At 45.7% G+C, this 27,371-nt stretch overlaps 1 protein-coding gene across 3 annotated transcripts; it reads left to right on the top strand.

The window, feature by feature from the left end:
* Positions 1–15,132: 15,132 nt before the first annotated feature.
* On the top strand, positions 15,133–25,316 carry CD40 (CD40 molecule). 3 transcript variants are annotated; one of them, XM_016152341.2, is made up of 9 exons: positions 15,133–15,255; positions 18,201–18,279; positions 18,612–18,737; positions 19,049–19,195; positions 19,566–19,659; positions 22,240–22,301; positions 23,583–23,669; positions 23,872–23,900; positions 24,471–25,316. In XM_016152341.2, the coding sequence occupies exons 1-9, from the start codon at positions 15,205–15,207 to the stop codon at positions 24,627–24,629; spliced, it is 834 nt and encodes a 277-aa protein (XP_016007827.2). In that variant the 5' UTR covers positions 15,133–15,204; the 3' UTR covers positions 24,630–25,316. The 3 variants fall into 3 exon arrangements, with proteins under 3 accessions (XP_016007827.2, XP_016007826.2, XP_016007825.2); XM_016152340.2 differs by having other exon boundaries at positions 23,583–23,684; XM_016152339.2 differs by having other exon boundaries at positions 23,583–23,693.
* Positions 25,317–27,371: the final 2,055 nt, after the last annotated feature.

Raw genomic sequence — 27,371 nt, 5'->3', positions numbered from 1 at the left:
ATACTCCTGGCAGCAATGTATAAATACCATTTCTAGATATCCTTGCCAACCTGGGAAATTTTCAGATTTTATTCGTTTATTTATTTCTGCTGAAGACTATAAATATGCAATGATGTATTGTTTTAGTTTTCATTTTTCTGAATTTAAGTGATATTGAGCATCTTTTCTTACAGGCTATTCACGTTTCTTTATGAATTGCCTGTTGGTATTTCTAGACCATGTTTTTATTGGGTTTATTTATGTTTTTCTTATTGATCCATATAAATTGTTTACCTGTTCTGGATACCAGATACTAAAGTGAGGTCTTCTTGCTGTAGTTTGTTGTTTAATTTTGTTAATGGTGTCTTGTCGTTCAAAAGTTTTGAATTTTAACATACTCATATGTTTCAACATTTCCCTTTATGATTTGTAGTGTTATGTGTCTTGTCTAAGAATTCTTTCCTTTTCCTAATGTCATATAGATAGTCTTCTTGGTTAATACTATTACTATGTCCATTTTATGGATGAGTTAGTTGAGACACAGAGAGGTTACACGACTTACCCATGATCAGAGTACTGGAGGTGAGTGACTTGATTTCTTGACCCTTGAGTTGAATTGAACTCCACAGTTTAGAAACTTCTCCCCATCCTGTTCTGCTAGTTGTCTCATGAGAACACTTCTCAGCCTTTTTCTTTAGATGTAGAGGATGTGCAGAGCTCAGATAGGCTGCAGGTTACATGCAACTCTCATTTACCACATAATGAAGTGCTCTGGATTCTTAAAAATATCTTTACATTTTTCAAATAATTTCAAATCTAAAGAAAAGTTGCAAAAAATAGTACAAAGAATGTCTTTCACTCATTTTCCCAAAATGTTGAGCATTTTACTTGTTTGCTTTATGAGTCTGTGTGTGTATGTGTCTGTATTATCTCTGTACTAGCGAATTTACAGGCCTTATTTGAATTTCATCAGTTGTCCTACTGATGTTCTTTAGAGCAAAAGAAACAAATTTTTTTTTCCTGGTTCAGGATCCGGTTTAGGGTTACATGTTGCCTTTCATTTTCAAGTCGCTTTGTTCTCCTTTAGTCTGCAACAGTTCTCCAGTCTTCTTTATCTTTCATGACCTTGACATTTCTGAAGAGTACAGGCCATTTATTTGATAGCACATCCCTTATTGGGGCTTGTCTGATGTTTCTTCATTGTTAAATTCAGGTTATACATTTTTTGGCAGAAATACACAGTAGTCATGCCATGTCTTTTTCAGCCAGTAATTTTCTTTTCACTCTGTAATATTATGTGCATAAATACATTTTTTTCCAGGCAAAGGGATTAATATCTCTTTATTTCCAATTCCCAAAAGGGTTCACATGACCTAATAAAGGCCAAGAAATTTTTCACTTCTCTGTGTTGGTCTTGGCGGAAGTCCTTGGCCAATAGGACTGTCTGAGAGAGGCAAGGAGAGATGCATTGAGAGTGAGAACAGAAGGGCCTACACCTTAACTTCACAAGCTTCACAACTGCCCCGGGACCTGCCTGTGCTGCTTTGGGGATTTATCCAGTGCATCATGTAAACAGACCTCTGATGCTCCAACTTTCTTGGCTCAATTCTATTAGGGGAATTTACTATTTATGAAGTCTTGGATCAGAACACAGGCTGTGGACCCAGACTGGCCTACGATCATAACTCTACACCACCACTTCTAGCTGGGGAAACTTCGGGCTGTTCTTTAACCTCCCCACATCTCATTTTCTTCATCTGTAAAATGGGAATAAGAATAGTATATACTTCCTCAGGTCAGTATGATTTAAGTTAAATTAAATGAGGTAACACATATCACACATAAAGCTCTTAGAATCGTGCCTGTCTCATCCTGTGAGCTCATTAGTCTATAGATCTCATATTCTCCAGGTTCATTTTATGACACATGATCTGTGTCTTTTTGTAGATTTGCTTGCGCTAACAGACAATGGAACACAAAGGCCCTTAGGTTTTCATGGACTACTCTGTTCACAGGTGGAATAAATGGAATAAGATTCAGTAGAAGCTGATCACTGAGTCCTTGTTCCCCAGGACATTGGGGTGGGGGTAGAGGGGACTTTGTTATGATGATATTGAGTTCTTGGTGAGCCCCAACAGAGCTAATAATTCCATAAAGCAAGCTTCTACTAACAAAGTGGCAGCCCATTAGGGAGCCCAGCCTCTATGACACATCCATTTATGTTTGTATAGCTTTGTACAACTGTGGCAATCAGAACCATGGCCCCCCCAAATTTTTCCATGTCATAATCTCTGGAACATGTGAATGTATCACCTTATATGGCAACAGGGAGTTTGCTGATGTCATTAGTTTTAGGATCTTGAGATGAGGAGGCAATCTTGGATCACCTAAGTGGGCCCAGTGTCATCACAAGGGTCCTTGTAAGAGAGTCAGAGTCAGAGAAGGAGATGTGATGATGGAAGCAAGCAGAGGTTGGGGAAAGATATATATGGAGAAAGAGATATTGGAAGATGTTGCTACACTGCTGGTTTTGAAAATGGAGGAAGGGGCCATACAAGGAATGCAAGACTCCTCTAGAAGCTGGAATAGTCAAGAAAACAGGTTTCCCCCTAGAGCCGCAAGAAGGAACACAGCTTTGCTGACCCATTTTTAACTTTTGACTTTTCTCCCACCAGAAAACTTAATAAATATATTTTTTCATTTTCTAATTTTACCATGGTTCACTCTTCCCTTTTTAATAACTAAATATTTAATTTAATTAGATTTGATTTCGCTATATGCTGTCCTGGGTAGGTAGAATTTGATTCCATCTTTCTCCAAGCTGTCTCAACACCAAATAGCCCCAAACCATTTTTGCATCTCTTTGTCATTTCTTTCTTTCTTTCTTTCTTTCTTTCTTTCTTTCTTTCTTTCTTTCTTTCTTTCTTTCTTTCTTTCTTTCTTTCTTTCTTTCTTTCTTTCTTTCTTTCTTTCTTTCAGACTTCAGGTCTATTCATTGTTTCCATGATATCTCTGTCTCTTTTTGGAGCAATTTACACTGTTTCAAATATTACTCAATTATCTAGATGGGACACATTTAGTTATTTTATTTCCAGAGCCATGTGAACTATACTTGTGAAAACATCTGAAGAGAATGGTCTTTGATGTAGGTAAGTGAATCTTATTTCCACTACTCAGATGACTAGGGCAATCTGAGTAATACCCCCACCTTCACTTGCAATTCTCAAAGGCTCCATTTCCTAATTTGCCTACATATATTGGAGTTAATGATAGAATGTAGGTATAATAATCATAAAAACGGTAAAAAGATAATGTCAGAGAGTAAGATAGGTTAGCTGAGTCAATGGCTCACTGTTTCCTCAATGGCTCACTGTTTCCTGGAGGTTCTGATGCAGTGAGTCTAGGGTAGAACTTGAGAATCCATGTGTGTGTGTGTGTGTGTGTGTGTGTGTGTGTGTGTGTGTGTATGCATGTATTTAAAAAAAAAAGCTCTCCTAGTTTTACAAACCACCGAGCTGGGTAATTAAAACTGCGGAGATAACATACCTAAAAGTCATTTACCATGTTTCAGGGTTCTCACAGATAATCCAAATTGAGAATGTTAGATATCTTTTATGAGGGTTAGAACTGGATAACTGTCCGAGCCAGTACACAGAATCTGAAAGACGAGTGTTCTAGAGGCAAAACTTAGTGACGTAAAACAACTATTTTATTCTCGTTTATAGTTCCTGGGAATCAGGAATTCGGGAAGGGCTTGGTTGAGCCATTCTGGCTCAGAGTTAGTGAGACAGTGGCTGTAGCTGGAACCGCAGGGGGCCGGGCATCTCTCTCCACATAGTCTCAGGGACTCTCCATGGCCTCTCTGCATGGGCTGGCTTGGGCTTCCTCACAGCATGGCAGCCTCAGAGCAGCTGTGCTGCTTCCACAGAACTCAGGGCTCTGAGAGGGTGGTTGAAAGAACCAGGCAGGAGCTATATTGCCTGACTTCTATGACATAGCCTGGGAAATCACATAGCCCATATGTCTGGTAAGTTTCAAAGGGTGGGAACATAGGCCCCTTGATGGGAAGAATAGCATGGCTCCCCTGTAAGAAGGGTGCGGATGGGAGGTACGGCTGTGGCCTTCTTTGGGAAACAGTCTGCCACAGAGTTGTCCTTCACCCCCACATCTAGTGCACCAGATCCTTTCCCTCAGTCTGTTCTCAATTGTCCCCCTTCTCTATGTTTCCCTGGCTACCACCTAAATGATCATCACTCCTAGCTTACCATCAAACTAGGCTCCTTGCTTCCACTTTTTCTTCTCTCTAATCCTTTCTCTTCCCTCCAATTCTTTCTCTTTCAAAGCTAGAGTGATCACTTTATATAACAAGTCTGATCATCACTCCTCATTGTACTTAGAATAATGATAAAGCTGCTTTCAAGACCGTGCAAGGTCTAGAAGCTTTCTGCTGTTCCCCTTGCTTTCCAACCTGCAACCCCATTGGTCTCTTTTGGGTCCTACGGTTACTACATTCTTTCCACCTCGGGGCCTTTGTACCTCCCATTCATTACCTCTGCTTAAAGCACCCTCTCAGCCTCTTTCCTATATCTCCATCCTCCCTCCTCCCTTCTCTGTCACCTCTTTACTCCTATTCGTCCTGAAGTTTTAGTTAAATATCTCACTTCCCATCCACACTCAGAGTAGAGAGATAATATAGAAAGGTAGCTAGAAACACAGACTATAGATTCAGACTACTTGGGTACCAAATCCTCACTATACCATTTGCTAGCTGTGTGACCTTAGGCATGTTACCTAACCTCTCTGTGCCTCAATTCTCTCCTTTGTAAAACAGAAATAGTAATAGGACCTATTTCAAAGAATTATTGTGAATGTTGCTGAGTTAACATTTGTAAAACACTTGAAAGAGCGCTTGCCACGTACCGCTCAGTAAGCATTAGCTAGTCGTATTTGTTAGCCTGTCGTACGTACGGTCTTGCAGGACTGTGCACTTCTGCTGTTGAAATTACTTTTCCAGTCAGAGGCCATGTAATGAAATGTGAGGAGAATTTTCAGGTTACCTCCTAATTTGTCATTTTGGACGCACAGCTGAGGATGAGGGAGTGCCAAATATATTATGTCCTTTAACTGGGGTTCATGTACTTGAATGGGAAAAACTTACTTTCTTATTTTCATTTACCTCTGACTGAAATTAAGTCTTTCTTTCAATTATAAATGTAGGCAGCAAACAGTAGCATTGGCAAAGCCTGCTACATTGTCTCCAATAGAAAGTACAGCTATTTCGTATCACATTACCGTCATTGCAGATATCTTGAGTAATTGTTTGCATTCCTCATTACTTTGAAATTACAGAAATTTTAGACTTGCTACTGTATCTTATTATTTAATCCATTAATATAAAAGCACATACAGTGCTACATCACACATTTGTCTTTTTAATATTTTGATGACTATATTTCAATATAATTGGTTTTCTTTGTAACTCATATTTTATGCACTTACAAGCATTTTTTTTTTTTTTTTGAGAAGGGTTCTTAAGCTTCTCCAGATAGTCAGAGGACTCCACAACATTAAAAATCTTAAGAATCCTGCTCTAAAGAAAGTAGTCAATGACTGGCATGAGAATCTCTCCTCGGGCATACTAAGAAGTGAGTGCTTTCTTTGAGTCAGTCAGTGTCTGAGGACTTTATATATATCTTTATTTAATTCCCAAATACCCATGAGGTAAGTCTTATTACTGTACCCACTTTGTAGAGGAGAAAATTGAGGCTCAGAGAAGTGGGCATACTACCCAAGATCACAGAACCATATACTAGTGGTGGAATCCATATTTCTTAAGGACTTCAATATCCTGCTTTTCATATAAATCCTCTTCATCCTTTCACTACCCTGCAAAGTAAATATCCATATCCCATTCTTCCATTTTACAGATGAGGAAACTGAGACTCGAGGAAGATAAATTTCTTAGTCAGGATTCAAACCCATTTCTGTCAGGCTCCAAAGCCCATGTACCCCACTGTGCCCTGTGGCGGTAACTAAAGGTATCATGGAAACGTACCCTGGGAGAGCTGATGGTTGATCAGATATATGACCTAGGCAGACCTTCCCATGCCATCCATCAGGATTAGATGGTTTGGAAAGAAATGACTACTTCTACTGCGTTTGCTGTGGAGTTACAGAGCTGTGCAGGGAGCATCCTCCTGGATATGAAATACACACCAGCATTTGGAAAACTCCATTAGCTGCTATTGTCTAGACAGAGAGTTAAAAGTAGGAAGCAGGAGATAAAAGAATACATAAAGAGGAAGTTCTGTATTGGGATCATGCTGAAACGGAAAGAACCATTATTTTGAAACCATTAATGATGAACTTGGTAAGGATCAAAGTAGTCTTGTGACCTGTAAATCTAATGAAATGAAAATGAGGTAATGGTATGTTTTATAACTACTGATGATTTGAGAAGCTGGAAATTATCTCAGCATGAATACTATAAAGGAACAGGGAACAATGGAAGCCATCTAGAAAAGGATCTTTATTCAGCTTTATTTATAGCAGATATTCGTCTTGTCTTTCAACACGGGGATCACAAAGGAGTTTGTGTTCACCTTGCTGGGTGTATAAAAATATGGTTGTCACAGTCCCTGATGTTGCCTTGCATAGAACCTCGCCAGTACAAAGGAGGGAAAGTAGGGGGGTGCTGTGAAGAGGAGACTGAATAGCCGGGGCTGGGAGAGGTGACAGAAGGAAAGAGAGAATAGAGGGAGAATAAAAGAACTAAGAGATTCTTTCTGCCGTCGCTCACCTCCCATTCTCTAGATCTGAGCTGTCTAATATGATAGCCATTAGCGATACAGGACTATTTACATATATTATGAGTAAATAATGTAAAAAATCCACTTCCTTGATTGTACTAATCACATTTCAAGTGTTTGGTTGGCACATGTAGTTAGTGGCTAGCATGCAGATATAAAATGTTGTCATCATCACAGAAAGTTCTATTGGATGTCACTGATAACCACCCAATTCCACTTGTAAGTCCAGAAGTATTCAAAGTCCAGGGTAAGTGGAACCCCATGACTGTAACATCCTTGGCCCATGGGAAGCCAAGAAGAGTAGAGTCTTCAGAAATGGGACATCCTAGGTGCCGATGTGACCTTAGGTGAACTGCATGCACCCTCTAGGACTCAGTTTTCTAATATCAATGATTAATATCACTTTTTTTTTTACTAGATATTATGAGAAAATTACATAATTACCTTAATCTTTATAATAACCATGTGAGCTATTAGGCCCACGTTACAGAGGAGGAACCAGAGATTGTGCTCAAGGCCACATAGTCAGGAGCAGAACCGAGCCTGAGACCTAGACCCCTGACTTCAGAGGCCACACTCCTGCCCACCAAGCTGCAGCGCCTCCTGCTGCTGGCCCCTCACCTGCAAATCAAAGTGTCATCGTTGGAGTTTCCCAGAAACAGAAACCGAGACAGGATTTGAGCGCAATTAGCTTATTTGAGTGGTGGCCCCAGAATCACCAATAGGGGACTGAGGAAGTGAAACAGGGAGGGAAAGGAAGCCATTGCAGGGTGGATTCGTGAGCAGGTTGCACTATGGGCAACTGGGGCTTAATCATGATGTAGGAGGTGGTGTGGACGCTGGAACTGGGGTTTTCATCCACCAAACTCCTTGTTTGTCATTGGTAGAAGGCTGCTCCCAGGGGCATTAACTTTGGCACTTGTTTCTTGCCATAAAAGGCCTTCCAGGAGAAGATCACAAGGGCTTGAACTAGAGGCAGGAGCAGTGAGTATGGAGGGTACGAGAGTGGGCTAACAACGAGGTGCTGCTGCGTACGAGATTGGACTAAGTGCACTTTCTGCTCTAACAAACTAATGGCTGGTGGCATTTGGTATTAGGTATTTTTGCATCATTAAATCTGAAACCACGATGATTAACAGTCTGCCAGAAAATGTGGACGGGAAAACCTGGAGGTACAATTTGACATCTGAGCTGATTTTTAACATGAATGACAAAGTAAAGGGTTAGTATCAATGTCACACAAACAGCTCTTTTTAGAGGCCAGGACTTTGCCTAGTCAATGGAATAACCCCAACTTGTGACACATAGTAAGTGCTCAGTGAATTCCTTTTGAATGAATACATGAATAGATGAAATTGGTAAAATAAAAAAACGACAATTTAGTAGAAAAATGAGCAAAGTTAGTTCATGGAAGAGGAAATCAAAACGATTGACAAACATTCAATAGGATGCTCATTTTGCTAATAATTGGGAAAATGTAAATTATAGCAACAATGAGCTCTCTCTCTTATCAAATTGTCAAATACTAAAATGAACGATAGCATTTAGTGATGGAGAGAATGCAAAGTAAAGTTCCTTCCACATATGAGTATTTCTTAAGTTTTTTTTGGAGAGTATTTTGAAAATGCCTGTTAGCATTTATAATATCTATACTCAGAAATTCTACTTCTAGAAATGTATTTTATAGAAATAAATGTATTTTATAGAAATATAGAAATAAAAGCATGAATGCCTGTGGATATGTGTTGTTACAGCATGCTTTGCAGAGGTTAAAGCTTGGATGCGGGTTGAGTGTACAGCAACAGAAGACTGGTTGAATCGATGTGACAAGTTCACATGGCGAACTATTATACAGTTATTAAAAATATAATGTGTCAGATCTGTGTCTACTAACCTGAAACAATTTCCACAATACACTAAGTGAGAAACGTGATCACAAAAAAATAATTAAGATTTATTTTCTTATGAAAAGAACAAATTAAATAGTTAGAAGGATACCTGCTAGGCTGTTATGGGGAGGGAGGTGTAAAGATAAAAAAAAAAGGTATTTACAAAAGTGGAAATAATATATGGTATAATATAATATTATAGAAGAATGTAAAACAGGACATCTATCTATGGTGTACTTGGGAAAGAAAAATCTAAAGGTACAAATGGACAAGGACAAAAAGTTGACATGTACAAATAAAAACATTGATTTAATTTTTGGTCTGTAATGACGTGTCTGTTTCATACGTATATCTTGAACAGGAAAGGCTTGATTTTTCACCATGTTTTATATATATGGAAAGATACAGAATTGTGTCTCTTGATCCTGATTCCCCAGCTTTATATTTTTTCTTTTAATTCACTGAAAAGAAGTTACCTTCCCATAGGTCTTTCCTCAGGGTTTGGCATTTTTAAAGCAATCGGGCTTTTGACTTTTGAGGATATTTCCCCCATATTACTAGGCTGAGCGAGAATCTGCATCCTTTAGTTTTAGGGTCTGGTGTGTGCCCAGACTTAGGAGAAAAGTGCCATCCTGCATAGAAAACTACGACTCATGGTAAGTGTTCTGAAGAAATATTGCAGTGCAAAAGAATTGTTTTGGCTGCTTAGCATCTGAATGTCCTTCTTACTTGAGGGTGATGGTGGGGGCAGGGACAAGACCCACCAAGGAGGCCAAGAAGGCACAGATACTTTATTCCTATCCTTTGGCAGTCAGAATATGGAGTGTAAGCCAAGCATGGCCACTCTGATGTCCTGTCCCAAGACTTTGAGGGAATAGTGCTCAAGTTCAGGGTCAGTTAGAGCTAGTACTAGTGATCTATTGCCATGTAAGAAATTTCCCTAAAACTTAGTGACTTGAAATAACAAACATTTATTATCTCAGAATTTCTGTGGGTCAGGAATCCAGGAGCAGCGTAGCTGGGTGCTTTCGATTAGGGGTCTTTCACAAGACAGCAATCAAGGTATCAGCTGGGTCTGCAGTCACCTGAGGCTTCACTGGAGCTGGAGGATCCACTTCTATACTCTCTTATGCAGATCATGGCTAGATGCTTTGGTTCCTCACCAAGTGGTCTTCTCTACAGACTGATTGAATGTCCTCATGATCTGGCAGCTGGGTTCCCCAGAGGACCCGGTGAGGGGCAGTGTAGAGGGGAAAGAGGAACAAAGAGAAGTAGGGAGAAAGGAGAGGGAGGGAGGGTGGGAGAGAGGAAGGAGAGAAAGAGAGGATATGCAACAGAGCATGTAAGCGACAAACTAACTGTCACTTCTCTTGGTTTCTATTGGTCACACAGACCAACCCTGGTATAATGATGGAGGCAGACTACACAAGGGTGTGAAAACCAGAAGGTGGGCTTACGTGGACTGTCTTGGACGTTGGCTTGTAAGACCTGTTCTGTAGCAGGGTCTTGTCTACAAGGGTCTTGTCTATGTCTCAATTCCTGCGGTTCCTGTTTGAGTTTGACTCTTTAGTATTCCTGTCAATTCTATAAACCTCCCAATCCCTTCCAATAATATTTTCTCCTACATATTTCGATTCACCAGTTCTGTCTTTTCTTGCTTGCAGTGACAACCCTGACTAGAATGGGTGCTATGAGAGAGGGCAGCAGTGGGGAAAGTGGGCTGGCGGTGGAGGAAGTCACTTTAGATAAGGAGATCAGGGTGGCCTCTCTGAAGAGGTGCCCTTTGCTCGAAGACCTGAACGATGAGGTAGTCAGTGGATGAAGAATGGGAGGAGGGGTATTTCAGGCAGAGGGAGCAACACAAAGGCTCTGAGAGGCCTGGATGGCTGGGGTGCAGCAAGCAAGTGGGCAAGTGGAGGGAGAGATCAGCAAAAACCAGATCACATAGGATTTTGAAGCCATGGTGAAGAATTTGAACTCTCCTCTCCCAACCAAAGCCATTTCTTATTCCAGACATCAGAACCCAAGAAGACTGAGGACCAGATCCAAGGTTTCCTTCTCTAGGAATCAGGATCAGCTAAATCAAGAAAAAGTTGTGATCGTAATAAAGAACTTGTATACTTTGTAAACTCACCTATCTGTTTTGTTGGTTCTTGGGTTTCTATAACTTTTGGTTGGGTTATTTCCTGAGTTTCTTAATTCCCTCTGATAAATCCCTTTTGCTCAACTCTGCTGAGTTGAAGGAAAAGCTTTTTGCCCACAGCTGGGCCTGGGAATCCCAGATAGAGAGCCCGGTCACCTGATAGAGATTGATAGCTACCCAAGACAGTGTGGAATGAGCAGGTGGATCCTAATGGATCCCTTCAGTCTCATATAGTTTCATCTTCACTTGACAAATGCTTGTTCAGCATCCAGCATATGCCTGGGCTCTTTGTGGGCATCCGGGTACAAAGATCCTTCTTCACAGGGATCAAGTTAGGTAGAAGGGATGATCCAGTCCAAATGTTATTGAGTGGGAATTCCCTGTTACTTAGGAATTGCCACTATGGTCTCAGCCAATTAGCCCTATGTACTCTGTATTCCAAATGGGAGCCAGATACTGTCCCTCCAATGGTTGCTGAAGGGGGCAGAACTGGTTCTATATCCCAAAACATCACTTTCTTTTTCCTTGACCATCTAATATTCCTAGGGAGGGAGAAGTCCTTTGGTTTTATTGAGGATTATATATTATGGTGGAGGACAGCCCCCCTCATTTTAATTGGGAGCTTCTCGTGGAGATTAAGGGGAGACTGTGAGAAATGATGCAGAGTTGTTTTTCCCCAATGGGAATCTACTTAGTAATGGGCTTGATGATGTCCCCCTGTGCCTTCCTGAGCAGGGTAGAAGAGAGGTGAAGAGAGGGGTCATCGTGGAGCAGCTGGCCAGGATGTGAGTTTCTCTGGATCAAGTGGACCCTGCAGTAGTTAGCCAGGTTTTCTGGTATCCCACCCAAGCAGGCTGACTGATGAGAAAGAGGGTCCCCCCTGTGTCAGGAGCCTAGGTGGTGGCGCAGGAGCCTAGGTGGTGGCCCAAGCTGGATGTCCCCTGCCAGAGAACTGTGCAGTGGGGAAGCCCCCAAGAAACTTTTTCATGGGCCCCATGAACAACCACGTATGGATGGACACTTGCCTCTATGATTTGGCAGGGGAAGCAGGGTTGACCAAGAGGGAAGGGGGCATTGCAGAAGGCTATTCCCATTTCCTCCTCCCAATTTCAGTAAGGGGGAGTGTACTGGATTATGTCTCACAACCAGGCCATACATCCCCTCCCCCATGTTTTTATCCAAGCAGGCAGGGACCTACCTAGCTCAAGACGACCCTTGGATGAGTAAGGGAGAAGATAAAATGAGATTTAAATTGAGTTTGAGAATAAAGCTTTCAAAGATGAAGGTTTAACAACAGAAAGTGATCCAAAAGTAATGCAATCTGCCCGAGATGCCATTAAGGGATGGAAAAGGGAGCTTCAACACAGCACGGCTGAAGGCGGAGATTAGGGGGAAAAAATTTCATTATTATGCCCCACTGAGTTGAGTTGCCTCAGTGCACTGGTTTCATGAGTAAACAGAATAATTGGAGTACAGTGTAGTACTTGCTTAGGTAAGCTGCCTCAGGGTTCTGAGAGGGCTCGGGGAGTTAGGTGTGCACATTCCAGGTTGGCTTTGGGAGAGGGCTTTCCAAAGAAGGAGGCAGCACCTGAGCTGAACCTCGAAAGGTGAGAAGTTGGTCTGGTGAAAGGACAGTGAAGAAGGGCTTTCTAGGCAGAAGCGACACCACAGTCTGGAGCAGCAAGTTGAAAGCTGGAAGGACAGTTAGAGATGCAGGCCAGGAAGCCCACGGCCTTGAGGCCCTGTGAGTTTAAGGAGTGAGGGCTTGGGAGAGTTGCATCAAGCCCAGGAGCAACACAATCTGGTTCGCATATTAGAACCATCTGGCTGACAGATTCTGGCAGTGCTGTGAACTTGGCCCCCAGACACACTTCTTACTCATTCGCTTGGCCCTATGACCCCCATACCTCCACAAAGGCCATTTTTTTTCCTGTGATTCAAAAATCCTGGGTCCCCACTCTTTTGACTGCCTTTTGCCCTACTCCTACCACCGAACCCTTCATAATTCCCCTCTTCGATGGGACTCTGAAATATCACCGCCCTCCCCATAAGTCATCTTCTTTCTTCCTTCAGCATACTTTTCTCAGCCCAAGAAGATTCTCTGCCTTCTCTGGGCCTGTACCCATCAGCACATGATTCCTCGAGATATGCATATACTAAAATATCTTCCCTTTATCTTATCTGGTCTTCGCCCCATGGGGCAACCCGAAGGCTACTATTTATTCTTTCACACATTAATTTAAGCAACTTTAATTGCTGCTCTGATATGTTTTATATAATATAATTAATGTTTTAATCTGTGTACTTGCTTCCCAAGGCAGTTTTGTGAAGGGCCCAATTTTGGAATCAAGCAAATAAAGAATAAGTAATGGCTGAAGTTATTATAGTAATACCCCCCCAAAGGAATTAAAACTGTGCTTATTTTTTTGAAGTGGGTTGAAAAGGGAAAAGACATTTTAATGTTCTCTTCATCTTGGGCAAGTTTGGGTGGCTTTCATGAAGTCCCCTGGATGCTGATTTCTAGTGTTCCTGGACCGTTGGCATCTGACCACCAGCTTCAGGTCTGTGTTTTGACTACCAGCTTTGCACCTCCTGCCTCCGCATCCTTCATGTGGAGGCTGTGCTTAGAATGAGCAGTTACAGAACCCACTCGCTCACTCATTTATTCATTCATTCAGCATTTATATATTGGTATTCTATTATGTGCCCAGGGCTGGGATAGATTCAGCCCTGCCCTCAAGGAGCTCACTATCAAATGGGCCAGGCAAATGATGTTATAGTCCAGCACACTAATACTGTGGGAACACGGGGGAAGGGGAAGGAGAGCTGGAATATCTACCTCTATCTCAGGGAGTTAAGAGGAGGTGAAATTTAAACTGGTTCCAGGAAGGAGAAGGGAAGGAAGAAAATGGCAAGACACAGTAAGAAAAATAGTAAGAAAGAAACAATTGTGTGTTCGGAAAGTTGGGAGAGGGTGAGCATGGTGGAAGCCAGTGTGCGTGGGAGGACATGGCAGAGGGTGAGTGTGGGAAGGGAGGTCGGGCCTGAGTGAAGAGGGGCTTGCTGTGCCGGGAGAAGGCGTTCTGACTATCCTGAGGGCATAGCGGAGCCCAAAGAGATTTTTAAGCAGTGAAATGCTCTGATCAGATTAGATCTGGGGTTCACAAAGAGAACTGCAGCAGTATGAATTAAGAAAGTGAGAGAGAGAGAGTGAGAGTTGTGGGGGGAATGAGGGAGAGAGGGTGAGAGAGAGAGAGAGACAGACAGACAGACAGAGACAGAGAGAGATAGAGAAAGACAGAGAGTTAGAGTATGGCAGTAGCAGCTCGTCTTTCATCATTCCTGATTTGCACAACCTGGCTTTATGGCAGGGCCCAGAAACTCAGAGCTTGGAGGGTCATCACCCTAACCACTGTGTAGTTCAAGTTCCTATGTTTCATTGGGGAAAAACCGTGCTCAAGGAAACTCCGCCCTTCCAAGGTAGAGCTTAGACCAGAACCCCGGCGTTTGTTTCATGCCGTAGAGGAGAGAGTGTTAACACTGGTTCAAGAACGGATTGGAGGGCAGAAAAGGGAAATGTAGGGTGTGTTGGTTTCTGCAGCACAAGAGGGTCTGAGTCTCTTAAAATTCTCAGGGTGGTCCTACGGTCCCACAAAGGCTGTCTACTCTAAGTGTCTGGAGACAGATGAGAACTGGGATGTAAAGGACTCTGGTAGGGGGAGCATGGATGCACGAACGGATGGATGGATGGATGGATGGATGGATGGATGGATGGATGGATGGATGGCTGGCTGGCTGGCTGTGCCTGCTCGAGGGAATTTCCTTTGAAAGAGAACGAAACTCTAAGTTGGGAAACTTTTCCTAGAAACGCCTCCCCAGCCGCCTTCCCCATGCCCCAGCAGTGGCCTTCTCGTTTTTAGGGATGGGGGGACTTCCTCAGGCCTCTCCATCCGCGGTGGGTACGCTTTCGGTTCTGCCGGGATTCCCGGAGGTGGCAGGCAAGAGCCGTGGGGGTCGCTGTGGCGTCTTGCCAGCACCGGTGGGGATCTCTCTTCCTTTCTTTCAGCCCCAGGGAGGCCGGCTGGCTCCTTTCCGGCTTCGTCTTGGCCTCTGTAGTCCCAGAGGCTAAGGACCCGCTTATCCCCCACCCTCACCGCCACCCCCAGCGCGTCCCTAAACTCCCAGGGGAATAAGACTCCTGGGAATGTCCTGGGGAAATCCCAGAGCGTTGTCACCTGGAACTCCGCCCTCCCCGGCGAGACCGGTCGCGATTGGTTCCCTAAGGCCACGCCCCCTTCCTGGACAAGTCCCGGGGCTTCGGCCGGTGAGTTACTAGAGGTTCGGTCCCACGCGCTCCCTCCCACCGCCCGGTTCTCACCTCGCCATGATTCGTCTTCCTCTGCAGTGTCTCTTCTGGGGCTTCTTGTTGACCGCCGTGAGTTGAGTTTCTGCTCCGACCCCACAGGGGAGTTTGGGACTTGAGAGAGGGGAATGAGAAGAGAGTCAATACTTCGGGAAGGCACCTTCTTAGCTGAGTTTTTTTGGGGGGGAGGGAAGGAGGGGAATGGGAGACAGAAAGGTAGGTGGAAGCTGGGTAAGGTACCCCGGGTTCTGGCTGAATGAGATGAGCTGCCTCCTTCTCCTCCCAGTTTGGGGTCGCAGGTAGCCCACAGAGGTCGCGGGGGCCCTGGACAGCGTGGATGGGGTTGGAGTTTGGAGAGCCTCAAACCTTCATCTGGTCAAAGGCTGGCATCTGGGTTTGTCTCAGAGACTAGCCACGCAGAGAAGGGTAGGGGTTTCAGGGGTGGGAGAAAAGCCAGCGAAAGGAAGGTGCGGTCTGGCTGGTTTCCTGTCCCTTTGCGTGTGGACAGATGCTAGCCTCTGAGAGCGGTTATCGACTCCTTGCCAGCTGGGGCTGCCTTCTTCCATGGCATTTTTGTTAGCAAGGGGTGATCCAAGCTAGGCGGAATGCTCAAGGCCGTGTCTCTGCCTCTTGAATTTAAGATGATGTAGGGGACATATGGGGGAGACGAACTGTTCAAAGGACCCAAGAAAGGGTTTCTTTAGGCACCGAAAGGGCTCAGATATGCCCAATCAAGCATATCTCCGGGATTTTCAGAAACCCACGTTTGTCTCACTTTTTGTTTAAATGTATTTTTGTAGTTCCTCATTCTGGAGGCTGGGAATCCCCCAAGTACCTTACTCTCTCATCCTAATCCCTCTGGTCTTTCCCCTGCTTCCAAGAGCTGTAATTTCTGGCACGAAGTCTGAGCAGGAATGACCTATGGAGTAGCGGGAGTCGGGAGCAGCCAGCGGGAGTCGGCAGCAAGGAAAAAAAGTTAAGGGGAAGCTACTTTAGTCCCAGAACTTTCATTTTCACTCTAAGCAATGGCTCCAAAGAGAAAGTAGGCGGGAAGAGGGTGGAGCTGGAGAGAAGAGGAAGAGGGATCTTGCAGGAGAGAGTGGAGGAAGAGCCAGGGGAGGTAGGGTGAAGGGTCGTTTGGGCTTCTCAAGAGCATACTCCCAGTTTAGGCTCCAGGTAGAGACTGGGTTTTGGCAACAATAGCAGTAATTATCTGTTGAGAGTTTCCTGTGTGTCAGGCTCAGAGTAAAAGGCTTTACATGCTTTCTCTGTCTGATTTCTGTCAACTCCCCCATTATACAGATGAGCAAACTGAGGCTCAGAGAGAGAAAATGTCTTGCTCAAGTTCTCATAACTAGGTGGAACCTGGATATAAATATACAGTTGCCTGACTCCTGAGCCTGCCTCTCCAAATGGTGAGAGTCTCTAAGTTTTGGTCCTGAGTGCCTCTGGGTCAGGACTGGGGCTATGGAGCGGGCACTGGGGAATGACAAGCTTTCAGAGGAAGCTCTGTATTTCTCATGTGTTTGAAAATGGCATGAAGGACTTTCACTGCTCTCGGAGTGTGGCGGAAAGGTCTACAGGGTTGCAGGGAGAACATTCACAGGATGGATTTTGCGATGTGATGGTGAAGGATGCCTTTTCTGCATCCTTCCTCATCTGGGGTAAGATGCATTTCTGTAGGGAATGGCTGAATGAGAGCCAGGATCCCAGACAGCCAGCCGGTTAGCCAGGGCGCTAGGCATCCAAGCAGGCAGTCACATATGTGTAACAATTCAAACTGCCATTTAATGAGCACCTACTGTGTTCTAGACAGTGTGCCAGGCCACGAACATATATTCTTTCTCATCTTCACAACCTAATCTATGGGGCAGGTATTATTACTCCCATTTTAGAGATGTAGAAACTGAGCCTAAAAGAAGCAAAATAACTAGTGTTACAAAGTCAAGATTGGACCCTTAAGTATGGTGATCGTGAGGAGCACACGCATACAGAACTAAACAACATAGATTCACTTTCCAGTTCTGTTTAAAATCCTTCTCATTTTTTTCAAGGAAGAAATCTCGGGAGCTAGAATATAGTTAATACCACTCAAGCACTGGCTAATCCTCCTTTTTAAACCAAAATCAAAAGGAGGCCTGGGGCAGAGGACTGTCAGCAAGCAAAGCAACCAGCCTGGGTTTAATGACATTGTTTTGTTTCCGTTGAATTTATTTTTAGGGTTACCTATTATTTATGAGAAGTGAGACTGGTTCTCCTCTCATGGCAATGGTATAAGGTTTACACTGAAAATAAATGTATTTGATTTAATGAGAAATAATTAATAACATGGTTGATATCTGGATGTAATAAAAATTCGTATGAGAGCCAAGGTAGAAGAGAAAGGGAATACTGAGACCTGGACTCTCATTTGGATTCTATCACTTTGGGACCCTGGACAAGTGGCCCAACCTCCCTGGTCCTTAGTCTCATTATTTGTAAAGTGAAAGAGTTGCATTTTCTCCTTCCATCTTCACAACTTTCTGGCATTTCATGAGAGAGAGGTCGGAGGGAAAAAACATGATGAGGCTGGGAGAAGGGAAAGGGATGTGGAGCAGAAGAATAGAAGGAAGAGGCCGGGTACTAAATATAGCCCCAGACAGGAATGGGACCACTGAAGTCAGCCAGCCTCAGGGCTCCAGGGAGGTACTGGGGTCCTCACGTACGTTCGGGTCTTTGCAAAGAGGGGAGACTCTGGAGTCCGGACAAAAAGAAGATCTGTTTAGTTTAGAGACTATTTTGAGGTGCCAGCACAATTGCTTTGTAAAATATCAGAATGATTCTCTGGATGCTTTTGTAATCATATCAGTTGTCAGTTTAGTTAAAAACAAACACACCGGGTAATAGGCGGGCTCCATTTTTCTGTTTTGGACTTTACTTCAGTTGTAACCTCTGTCCTGGCTGATTTTCACCTTCCTGCTGAGGAGGCTACAAAAGAGATTTCAAGATCCCTTTAAATTGCCCAATTCTGTTTTTAGGTCCACCCAGAACTTTCCACTGCATGCAGAGAAAATCAATACCCAATAAACAGTCAGTGCTGTAATTTGTGCCCAGCAGGTGAGATGCCAACCCTTCAGCCCCACAGTGGGACCCCTCTTAGTTTGCTGTCAGATGGACACCCCATGAGCCAACTGTAAACTCGAGTCTTAAAACAACCCCTGAGATTTCCCGTCCCTGCCCTGCTGTCAGAACGTTCTGGGTTCCCTCTCTCCTTAACCTAGGACTAGGGTTCCTATCTCTTCCATGTCTCCCACCAGACTATCAAGGCTGGAAAGGTCCGAGACTGTTGCCTTCGAATCCCCTGCCCTAAAGCCCAGTCTGATCAGTTTTCGGTAACTGTCTGACTCATTGGGCTTGTTGGAGCTGCCTCATTTCCTGATGTTTTCCAGGAGAGAAACTGGTGAATGACTGCACGGAGACCACCAACACAGAATGTTCTCCTTGTAGTGAAGGCGAATTCCTAGGAACCTGGAACAATGAGAGACACTGTCATCAGCACAAATACTGTGACCCCAGTGCGTGAGCTGCTGGGGGAGGGGTGCTTGGGAGCTGGGCTGATATTCCAGCTCATTCTTGATAATGCAGCTATTCTATTTATTTATTTATTTATTTATTTATTTATTTATTTATTTATTTATTTATTTTTTTGATAGCTAGGGTCTGTTTTGATTGGTCGCAGTATAGGTTGTACCGGTTATTAATTTGATTGTCATCCTTACTTGGAAGAGGGTCTAAGAAAAAATAAAGATCAGGAAGTGGGAGGAGCAGAGCCCTAAGCATCAGGGCCACCAAGAGGTTCCCATCCTTCTTGCCCATCTCTGCACAGACCTAGGGCTCCTGGTCAAGACAAATGGCACCTCGAAAACAGACACGACTTGCATGTGTAAGGAAGGCCAACACTGTATCAGCGATGCCTGTGAAAGCTGCATCCCGCACAGATCATGCCCCCCTGGCTTTGGAGTCCAGCGGATCGGTAAGTGGGTGGCCTGTCTGAGAATCAGCTCTAGAGCCAGGAGAGAGGAACCAAGGGCCCAAGGGAAGGGGCTAAGCGGTGGGCACTCGGCTCCAGTGGTGCAGGGAATGGAGACTCCAACCCGAGTTAGTATGTCTGTTAGAGTGAGCAGGAAATGGAAACTTTTTCATTCTGCCTCCTGCTATGGATATCTGCCTTGGGAGGGCAGTGGGAGAAGCCTTCCTATGGGCTGCAGCAGTTGGGGGAGGCTATCTGCTGGGAGAAGAGTGCTTAAGGCAGGAAGGTCTTCCTGTCCTGTCTGTCCACCGATTTCCTCAAGAGCCAGACAGGTGGTCTACTGTGATGATTAATGCCTCTTCCTCCCTCCCAGCTACAGGGGTTTCTGATACAATCTGCAAGCCTTGCCCAGATGGCTACTTTTCCAATGTGTCATCTGCTTTTGAAAAGTGTCACCGTTGGACAAGGTACAAGGACTCAGCCCTTGTGTTTCCTGCTCCAAGTGGGGCATGGGATCTGCTTCCATTCTATCTGGCCGCCTGCCCTTCAGTCCCTGCTCTCCACATACATTTGCACACTTGCGAAACACCTAGAGTGACCTCTTGGCTGACCAAATGGGCACATCTCAGCATTTTCTTGCCCTCTCTGTCTTGGTGATAATAGACCCTGTCACTCTTTCCATCTTCGCGAAACTTCACGCAGGTACACTGTGATACCTCTCCTACTTTCTTTCTACCCTCCTCTGCGCCTCCTTTCTCCTCCTTAACTGGTTTTCTAGGTCTTTGTTCTGCTCTACTCTCCAGTCACTTTGCCCATCTCCTCTGCCATCTCGTCCATATCCATGGCTTTAGCTACCAGCTCTCAAGTGGTTCCAATAAATATCTCCTGTCTGGATTTGTTTCCTGGGCCCCAGACTGTCGTATTCAAGTGCTGAGGGCGCACCTCCATGCAGGTGACTCAAAGGCACCGAATGGGCTTACCCACCACCACCATGTCTCTGGGCACTCATCCAAGGATCCTCCCTCACTTCCAAGCCCAAATCAGTCACCAGGTCCTGTCCATCTGGCCTCCTAATTGTTGTGGGACTTGTCCTTCTCACTATCTCCAGCGTCAGCCCTTAAGTTGGGGCCTCATCACCATGGTCCGGATGATGCCTCCTCATTGGGCTTCCTGTCTCTGGTCTCTCCCCTTCAGCCAGTTCTCCATCTGCTTGCCAAAGGGAGCTTTCTGCAGTTCATTTTAGATCATGGCACACCCTATTTAAGACATTTCATTGGCTCTTTCCCTTTAGAACAAAAATCCAGACTCTTGTGCATGGCCTCCGACCTTCCGGCTCCATTTCCTGACTTCTTCCAACATCATGCTACTTGCAGTCTCCTCAACACACTGCTCATTCTCTTGCATCAAACTCTTATGCCTGGAATACCTTTAAGCACACACCCCACAAAGATGGGTAAGACAGGCACATAGGACAGAAGACATAAAAGGACCTATAGTGATAAGTCCCCCTTGCACTCCTGTCTCCCTAGTTCTTCTCCCCGGAGGCAGTCTCTGTTCCTTGTGTGTCCTTCCAGAAGTTCTGTGTACAAACACACGCACCTGTGTGTGCGAAAGCACATATATTGTCCACACAAATTGTTCCATCCCATATACATTCTGTTCTTTGTCTACTGTCTGCCTTTCTCCGATAGATTTCAAACTCCTCTTTTTTCTTCCACTGACGCAACCCTTATGCCTAGAACAGTGCCTAGAACATAGTAAGTGCTCAATAAATTTTTACTGCTAAATGTTGACTGACAACTGGAGGCACATTGGTGCAGTAGAATCCAAATACTGGATTCCGGTCTCGCTACGGCTTAGAAAGGGTGTGGCCCTGTACAAACGTGTGACCCTCATCTCTCTGAGCCTTGGTGTCCTCATTTGGAAAACGGGAATGACCTTCATCTCGTAAGGCTTGAAGAAGACATGTAAAAGTGTTTTGTAAGCTCTTCTCGTGTATGACTCTTCTCCTGTGTGTACTTTCTTTAAAGCTTTGCTCTCTTTTCCCCACTTTAGAATTTTTTGTGTGTGTGTGTGATGTCCTACTCTGACCATTCCTCGCCATTCTGCCTGAGACCACCTTGGACCAGGTCTTCCTCGCATATCTAGACTCCCACAATGGCCTCCCGGTTGGCCACCTTTCTGTAATTTCTCCTCCTGTGAACTCTCTGGCCATCTGAGTGCTCTCACTACTTAAGTCATCCGGTTGGATGCTAATACTACTCACTAACTGAATCCAGTTAGAACCTCTGTGGCTGATTATCAGGTTTTAAAGACCAAATTTTCCATAGTTTTCTAACGCCATCTGGCATGTCACCCATTTAATCTCGTATCACGCTGTCCTGCTTAGTGGGAATGTACAGCTGCTCTAAATTTTACATTCTTCAGGGCCCACTTAGACCTAACTTCCCTGGGAAGTCTTTCTGGATGCTCCTTAAACCGGAGGTTCTCAACTGAGCAAATTTGTCTCCTAGGGGACATTTGTCAATATCTGCACACATTTTGGTTGTCATGACTGGGGGAGGAGGATGCCACTGAAAATTAGTGGGTAGAGGCTGCTAAGCATCGTGCAATGCACAGGACAGCCCTGACAACAGAGAATCATGTGGCCCGAACATGTCAGTGATGCTGAGGCCTAGAAACCCCGCTGTAAACCGAATGTATCATCTCTCCATTCCAGCCATTGTGGATTTTGTCTCCTCTTCTCTGAACAATTCCCAGATAATTTTAGCCTATACTGCAACACTTGGCACTCATTAGAGACTCTCCTATTATTACTCCTTCAAGATGTGTAATAATCTTTTCTCTGTACTCATGGAAGTACGGACCAGCATCATAACCAGCACAGGAGGGAGCGTACAACACATGCTTAATGAACCTGAACTTGATGGTTGTTGATGGTCTCTTATGGAAATCTTATGGTTGGGGAAACTAATGTGTGTGTCTCTCTCTCTCTCTCTCTCTCGCTCTCTCTGTGCGTGGGTGCACGCACATGTGTCTGTACACAGCTGTGAGTCTAAGAACCTGGTGGAGTTACAAGCAGGGACTAACAAGACGGATGTTGTCTGCGGTGAGTCCTGGAGAATGGGCCCTGGCAGCAGGCAGGGAATTAAAGCGGGAGACTAAGGCACACAGAAGCACAGGGTGGGAGGCCAAGTGAGAAGAGGCGGCAGTTTGGAGTTGTGGCATCTCAGCTCTGCCGCTTATCTGTGGAATCTGGGCATGTCACCTCCCCTCTCGGAGCCTCAGTTTCTTCACCTGTAAAATGGGGTGACAATGGCATCCCCCTGAGTAGGCTGACGTAAGTGCCTGGTGTGGGCTCCATCAATGCTATTCTGCCACCCTGCACTTCGAGCCCCAGCACGGTGTGACACCGTTTCCTCTCGGGGCCCTGGTTTTAATTCTAGAATGAGGAGGTTAGTCTACAGCTCAGATCGCAGACTCACGTAACTACAGGGCAGCTCATGTTAATGAGTGAAAAATGTTAGAGGTAAGAAAAATACGCTCCCTTTGTGTTTTCTTAACACTCAGTTTTCCTTTTGGCAGGGTTGGGACTGGGGTGAGGTGAGCGAGGCCCTTGCCTTGGGCACAAATATTTAAAGGGATGCCAGAAAAATGCAGTAACCGAAATAAATAACATTTTGATGCAATATTGAAAACAAATCAAAGTTCATGCAAAAAAATATCGATAATGAACAAAATATCAAAATTTTAACTAAGGATGGAATCTGACCCTGCTCCTGCCTGACCCGGCCTCCCTTGCCTCCGGCCTAATCCCAGCCTTGGTTCCAATAAAACCTTATTTAAAAAACAAGCAGTGAGCCTGTGGGCCAGAGTTTGCTGATCTGGTTTTTCAAAAACATGACATTAAAATGTTACTTATCTTGCGTCCCTTTAAATTTTGTCCTGAGGCGAGTGGCTTACCCTAGTCCACACCCTGCCTTCTGGCCTCTCTCACTTTCCCGTTTGAAATAGAGACTTAGGCACAAGAAACACTTAAATTCTTCTTCATTCTTGTAAAACAAAGGCAATAGGTCAGACATATACCATGCTGGGCCTCAGCATTGGGCAGAGAGTAGGGAGGGTAGAGACAGGTCTTCTACTAAATTTCTTAGAGAAGCTAGATATTCAGATTTTAAATACGCAATCTCCTAATTTAAAGATGTTTCAAAGAAATTTTTTTTTTTAAATGTTCTGGTCGTACTAAAGACACCTACTGGCCATGTTTTACCAGGGCCACCTGTTTTGAAACCTCCAACGTAGCTGAGCTCAGACGTGCAAAGATTTTGGAATCTGGAGGCAGCTATGGGCGTGGGAGTGGGAGCCATCACTGAAATCTCAGTTTCCCCAGGTTTCCAGTATCGGATGAGAGCCCTGGTGCTGATTCCTGTCATCATGGTGATCCTGACTATTGTCCTGTTGGTGCCCGTCTGTATTAGTGAGTCCCAGATGAGCAAGCAAGGTGGGAGGGAGGGGCAGAGGGAGGGAGGGATGGAGGGACGGAGAAGGTAAAGAGGTAAAGTAGAACTGGCTACCTGCTTCCTGATCTGGCCTCACCAATTCCTCATTCCTTTCTCTCTCTCTCTCTCTCTCTCTCTCTCTCTCTCTCTCTCTCTCTCTCTCTCTCTCTCTCTCTCTAGGAAAGGTGACCAAGGAGCCAGAAAATAAGGCAAGTCGCCCCTGGGAACTGGCTCAGAGTTTTGGCAAACTAGAAAGAAGATTGACTCATTGCTGCCTACATGGCAGGCAAACTGATTCCGGGTCTGCCCCTGTGGCCAGAAGTGCGGGAGAGTGGGGGCGGGGGCGGGGGCGGGGACGGCCGTAGACCGGGCTGCGCTCACCCCCATCCTTGTGCTCTAGGGCCCCTCCCATTCGCTCAGTCAGCGTCAGCCCTGGCCCCTCTCAGAGCTCACCTCCCCACAGATTTGCCCTGGCGCCATTGTCGAAATCAGTGGTGTAATTGTCTGTCCTTTCCTGGTATTCGATACGTGGGGAACCACCTTGGGGCCTTGGTGCTGGGTCCATGGGCTGGACTGGAGGGACAGCTCCTTGAACCACTCGCTGGAAGCTTCTTGACAACTTTGGTGCAGCCAGCAGGGGGCAGGAGGCACCCGTGGAATCAGCCCGGACCCTCTTTTTTGGGAAAGGGGAAGGGGCAGCTGGTGGTGGTGGGCTCCCCTTCCGAGGGAAGGGGCTCCAAAGGGGTGTTGCTGGGTAACCTCACGCCTTGGCTCCCCAGGGCTGCCATGGATCCCTAGGCCAACGGCAGGATCCCGAGGAGGATGATTTTCCTGTCCCCCACTCCACCGCACCGGTGCAGGAGACCTTACATGGGTGCCAGCCGGTCACACAGGAAGATGGCAAAGAGAGCCGCATCTCAGTGCAGGAGAGACAGTGAGGCTGTGCGTGCCCAGGAGCGTGGCAGCATGGACAAACGTCCACGTGGCTGGGGAGCCTGGAGCTGCTGCTTTGCTGTGAGCAGGAGGGGCCGGTGCTTGGCACAGCCCCACTCTGCCTGTACCCCTGCGGCTCAGAAACAGTTCACCTCGGGGGAACCTCCCGCTCCAGCCTGGAGCCCATTCGATCTCCCAACTTGCTTTTAAAGATGGAGGCAAAACTTTGGGGGAGGCGCATATAATAATATTATCAAACTCTCCAACACAGCAGTTTAGTGCCCAGAGATGTGTCATGGTGGTTTCGATGAGCATCTGCACAAATATCCATTGCGGAATTGTTTGTGACAGTGAACAACTGGAAGCCACTTAACTGTCCACCGACAGAGGACTGGCTAAATAAAATTGTAACATATTTATGTAACAGGATCTCAAAAACACTGTCATGAAAAAAAGAAAAAAGCGAGTTGCAGCATGACGGGCAGGGAAAACAATTTTTTAAAAAGCACATACCCCCAAACAATGTGATACATCACCTATGGGTATGTACGCAAACGTAGTATACGTTGTATATGTAGGTGTGACAAGGGTTCTGGAAGAACACACAGGAAATCCAGAGCCTGAAGAGTTGTAATGTCTGGGTTGGGAAAGAAGGCTCTGGGGGAGGGTTTGTTAAAGGAAGATTTGACTTACCCAGAATGCTTCATTTTTTTTTTTTTTTTTTTTTACTCCAAAAGGAGACTGAAGTCACATAATGCTTATGTAATTAAAAAGTCATCAAACATGTAAAAAGAAAAACGGGGGTGGACATGCTGTGTGACACGAGCTGCTTAATTTGCTGTCAGGCTCACAGAATTAGGGCACTTTCTGTGGATAAATAAGAATGTCCCCAGGCTGCTGCCCCGCCAGGCCGGTTTCCCCGTGTGCTCACATCTGGCACCGTGCTCGCAAAGTGTTCTCCCCATTGCATTCATGTTCACAAAAAGCAGCCGCGGGGGCAGGCAGGACCCACGTCCTTTCCTCTTTGACCGAGGTGGAAACGGAGGTCCAGCGAGGTGGAGCGACCTGCCTCTGGGCACACAGCAGTTCGTAGTGGTGCCACTCTCGGCCCCACTCTATCCTGCGCTGCTCCCCTCAGACCCGTCTGCTCGCTGGAACCCAAATCTGTAGCTCCTTCCAGGGGGAGATCTGGGGCCTCCTACCGCCTTCTGACCTCCCAACTGCTACAGGAGCTGCTGCTTCTCGGTCAGATGGTGCCCCCTTCCCCCCAGCAGTATCTTAGGATAAAAATAAACCGTCCTGTTCTCTTTTCCTGCTGTGCCAACTGAGGGGGAGCCTAGCCAGGAGGAGCAGCAGATGGAGTGGGAGCAGAGGGGAAGGGAAGGGAGGAAGGTTGTAGGACAAGGAGAAGGAAGAGCCATGTGAAACCCTGGCATGAAGATTCGGATTTGTGGTGCGGGTGAGGCCAGGCTGATTTAACCCAGGGATCTCCTTTCCCCGCTGCAAGAAGCTGCTTTGGAGTTCCCCAGTGTGTCCTGCTGTTGGGAGGGTAGGGGTTGAAAGGGCTTGTCCCCGATGGAGGCTGTGAGGGCAGCCGGGAGTGGGGAGAAGGGCACCTGGCTTGACAGGCTTCTCAGAAGAGCTCCGAAAGCAATTGGACACACCAGGTGGAGAGGTTTGCTTTAGAAAATGGAGCAAAGTGGTGGTGGGGTTGGATGGGGGAGGGCACTCTGGGACTTTATCCTCCTCTCCTACCTAGAGTCCAAATGCTAGCTCTACTCCTAGGCGTGGCAGTGTGGTAGGAAGAGACAAAAGACCCACCACCTCTGTGACCCATCACCTGTGTGACTTCAGGCAGGTCACTTTCATCTCTTAGCATCTCATCTGGCAGATGGAGACAAGACCCATGACAACTGTTATTGATGTCTCCTTGGTCTTCTCCTGAGTGGGAGGTTCTCGGTCTTGAGCAGAACTACCTATAGGACTTGTTATAAGACAAGTAGCTGGGTCCCGCACTTAACTAGTGTTTCTGATTGAGTAGGTCTGGGATGGAGTTCAAGAATTTGCATTTCTAACCAGTTCTCCAGGTGCTGCTGGCGGTCCAGGGACCACATTTTGAGAACTATCACTCTTGGCATTCAGATTTCTAGACGAGCCGTCAGTTTCCTGTTGTAAGCACTTGCGATCACTTGCCTCGGGGCTTTCCCTGGTCTTGAAAACGTGCTTGGTGCAGATGTGGGGCAGGTAAGGTGTACCTGGAGAGTTAATGCTCAGGAGTACTCTCAACCAACTGGGAATGAAAGTTGAGCGGTAAATGATTCAGCCTTCTTGCCTTTGGATGGGGCAAATGTGAGGTGTGGTCTATACTGTCTCCTGGGTTCCCTAGAGGGATCGAGCTCCAGCTGCCCCTCTGCGTTGGCTTCCTTCCCTTCCCTGTCTCGCTTCCCCACGCCCACTGGTGCTTCCGCGTACTCCTTCTTTGCCACAGAGTGTGCTTTTTGGAGAAGTTCCCCTGGAACTTCTTATGCAGGACTCATGCATAAGAAGGTACACTTTTATACAGTCATCCTCCCTTATCCGTGGTTTCGCTTTCCACGGTTTCAGTTACCTGTGGTCACCCGCGGTCTGAAAATATTAAATGTAAAATTCCAAAAGTAAACAATCCCTAAGTTTTAAATCGCACCCCATTCTGAGTAGCATGATGAAATCTCGACTTGCCCCGCCTTGTCTCACTCAGGATGGGAATC

The sequence above is a fragment of the Rousettus aegyptiacus genome, unplaced genomic scaffold, assembly GCF_014176215.1.
Source record: "Rousettus aegyptiacus isolate mRouAeg1 unplaced genomic scaffold, mRouAeg1.p scaffold_m13_p_12, whole genome shotgun sequence".
Lineage (NCBI taxonomy): Eukaryota > Metazoa > Chordata > Mammalia > Chiroptera > Pteropodidae > Rousettus > Rousettus aegyptiacus.
Note: the sequence above shows the minus strand (reverse complement) of the source record. Positions and strands in the feature narration are given on the sequence as shown.

Excerpts from the sequence above, each read along its gene's own strand:
- CD40 (XM_016152339.2), top strand. The coding sequence starts at position 15,205 with ATGATTCGTCTTCCTCTGCAGTGTCTCTTCTGGGGCTTCTTGTTGACC. Across the intron at positions 18,280-18,611 it reads CTGTAATTTGTGCCCAGCAG|GAGAGAAACTGGTGAATGAC; the intron begins GTGAGATGCCAA and ends GATGTTTTCCAG. Across the intron at positions 19,196-19,565 it reads CTTTGGAGTCCAGCGGATCG|CTACAGGGGTTTCTGATACA; the intron begins GTAAGTGGGTGG and ends CCTCCCTCCCAG.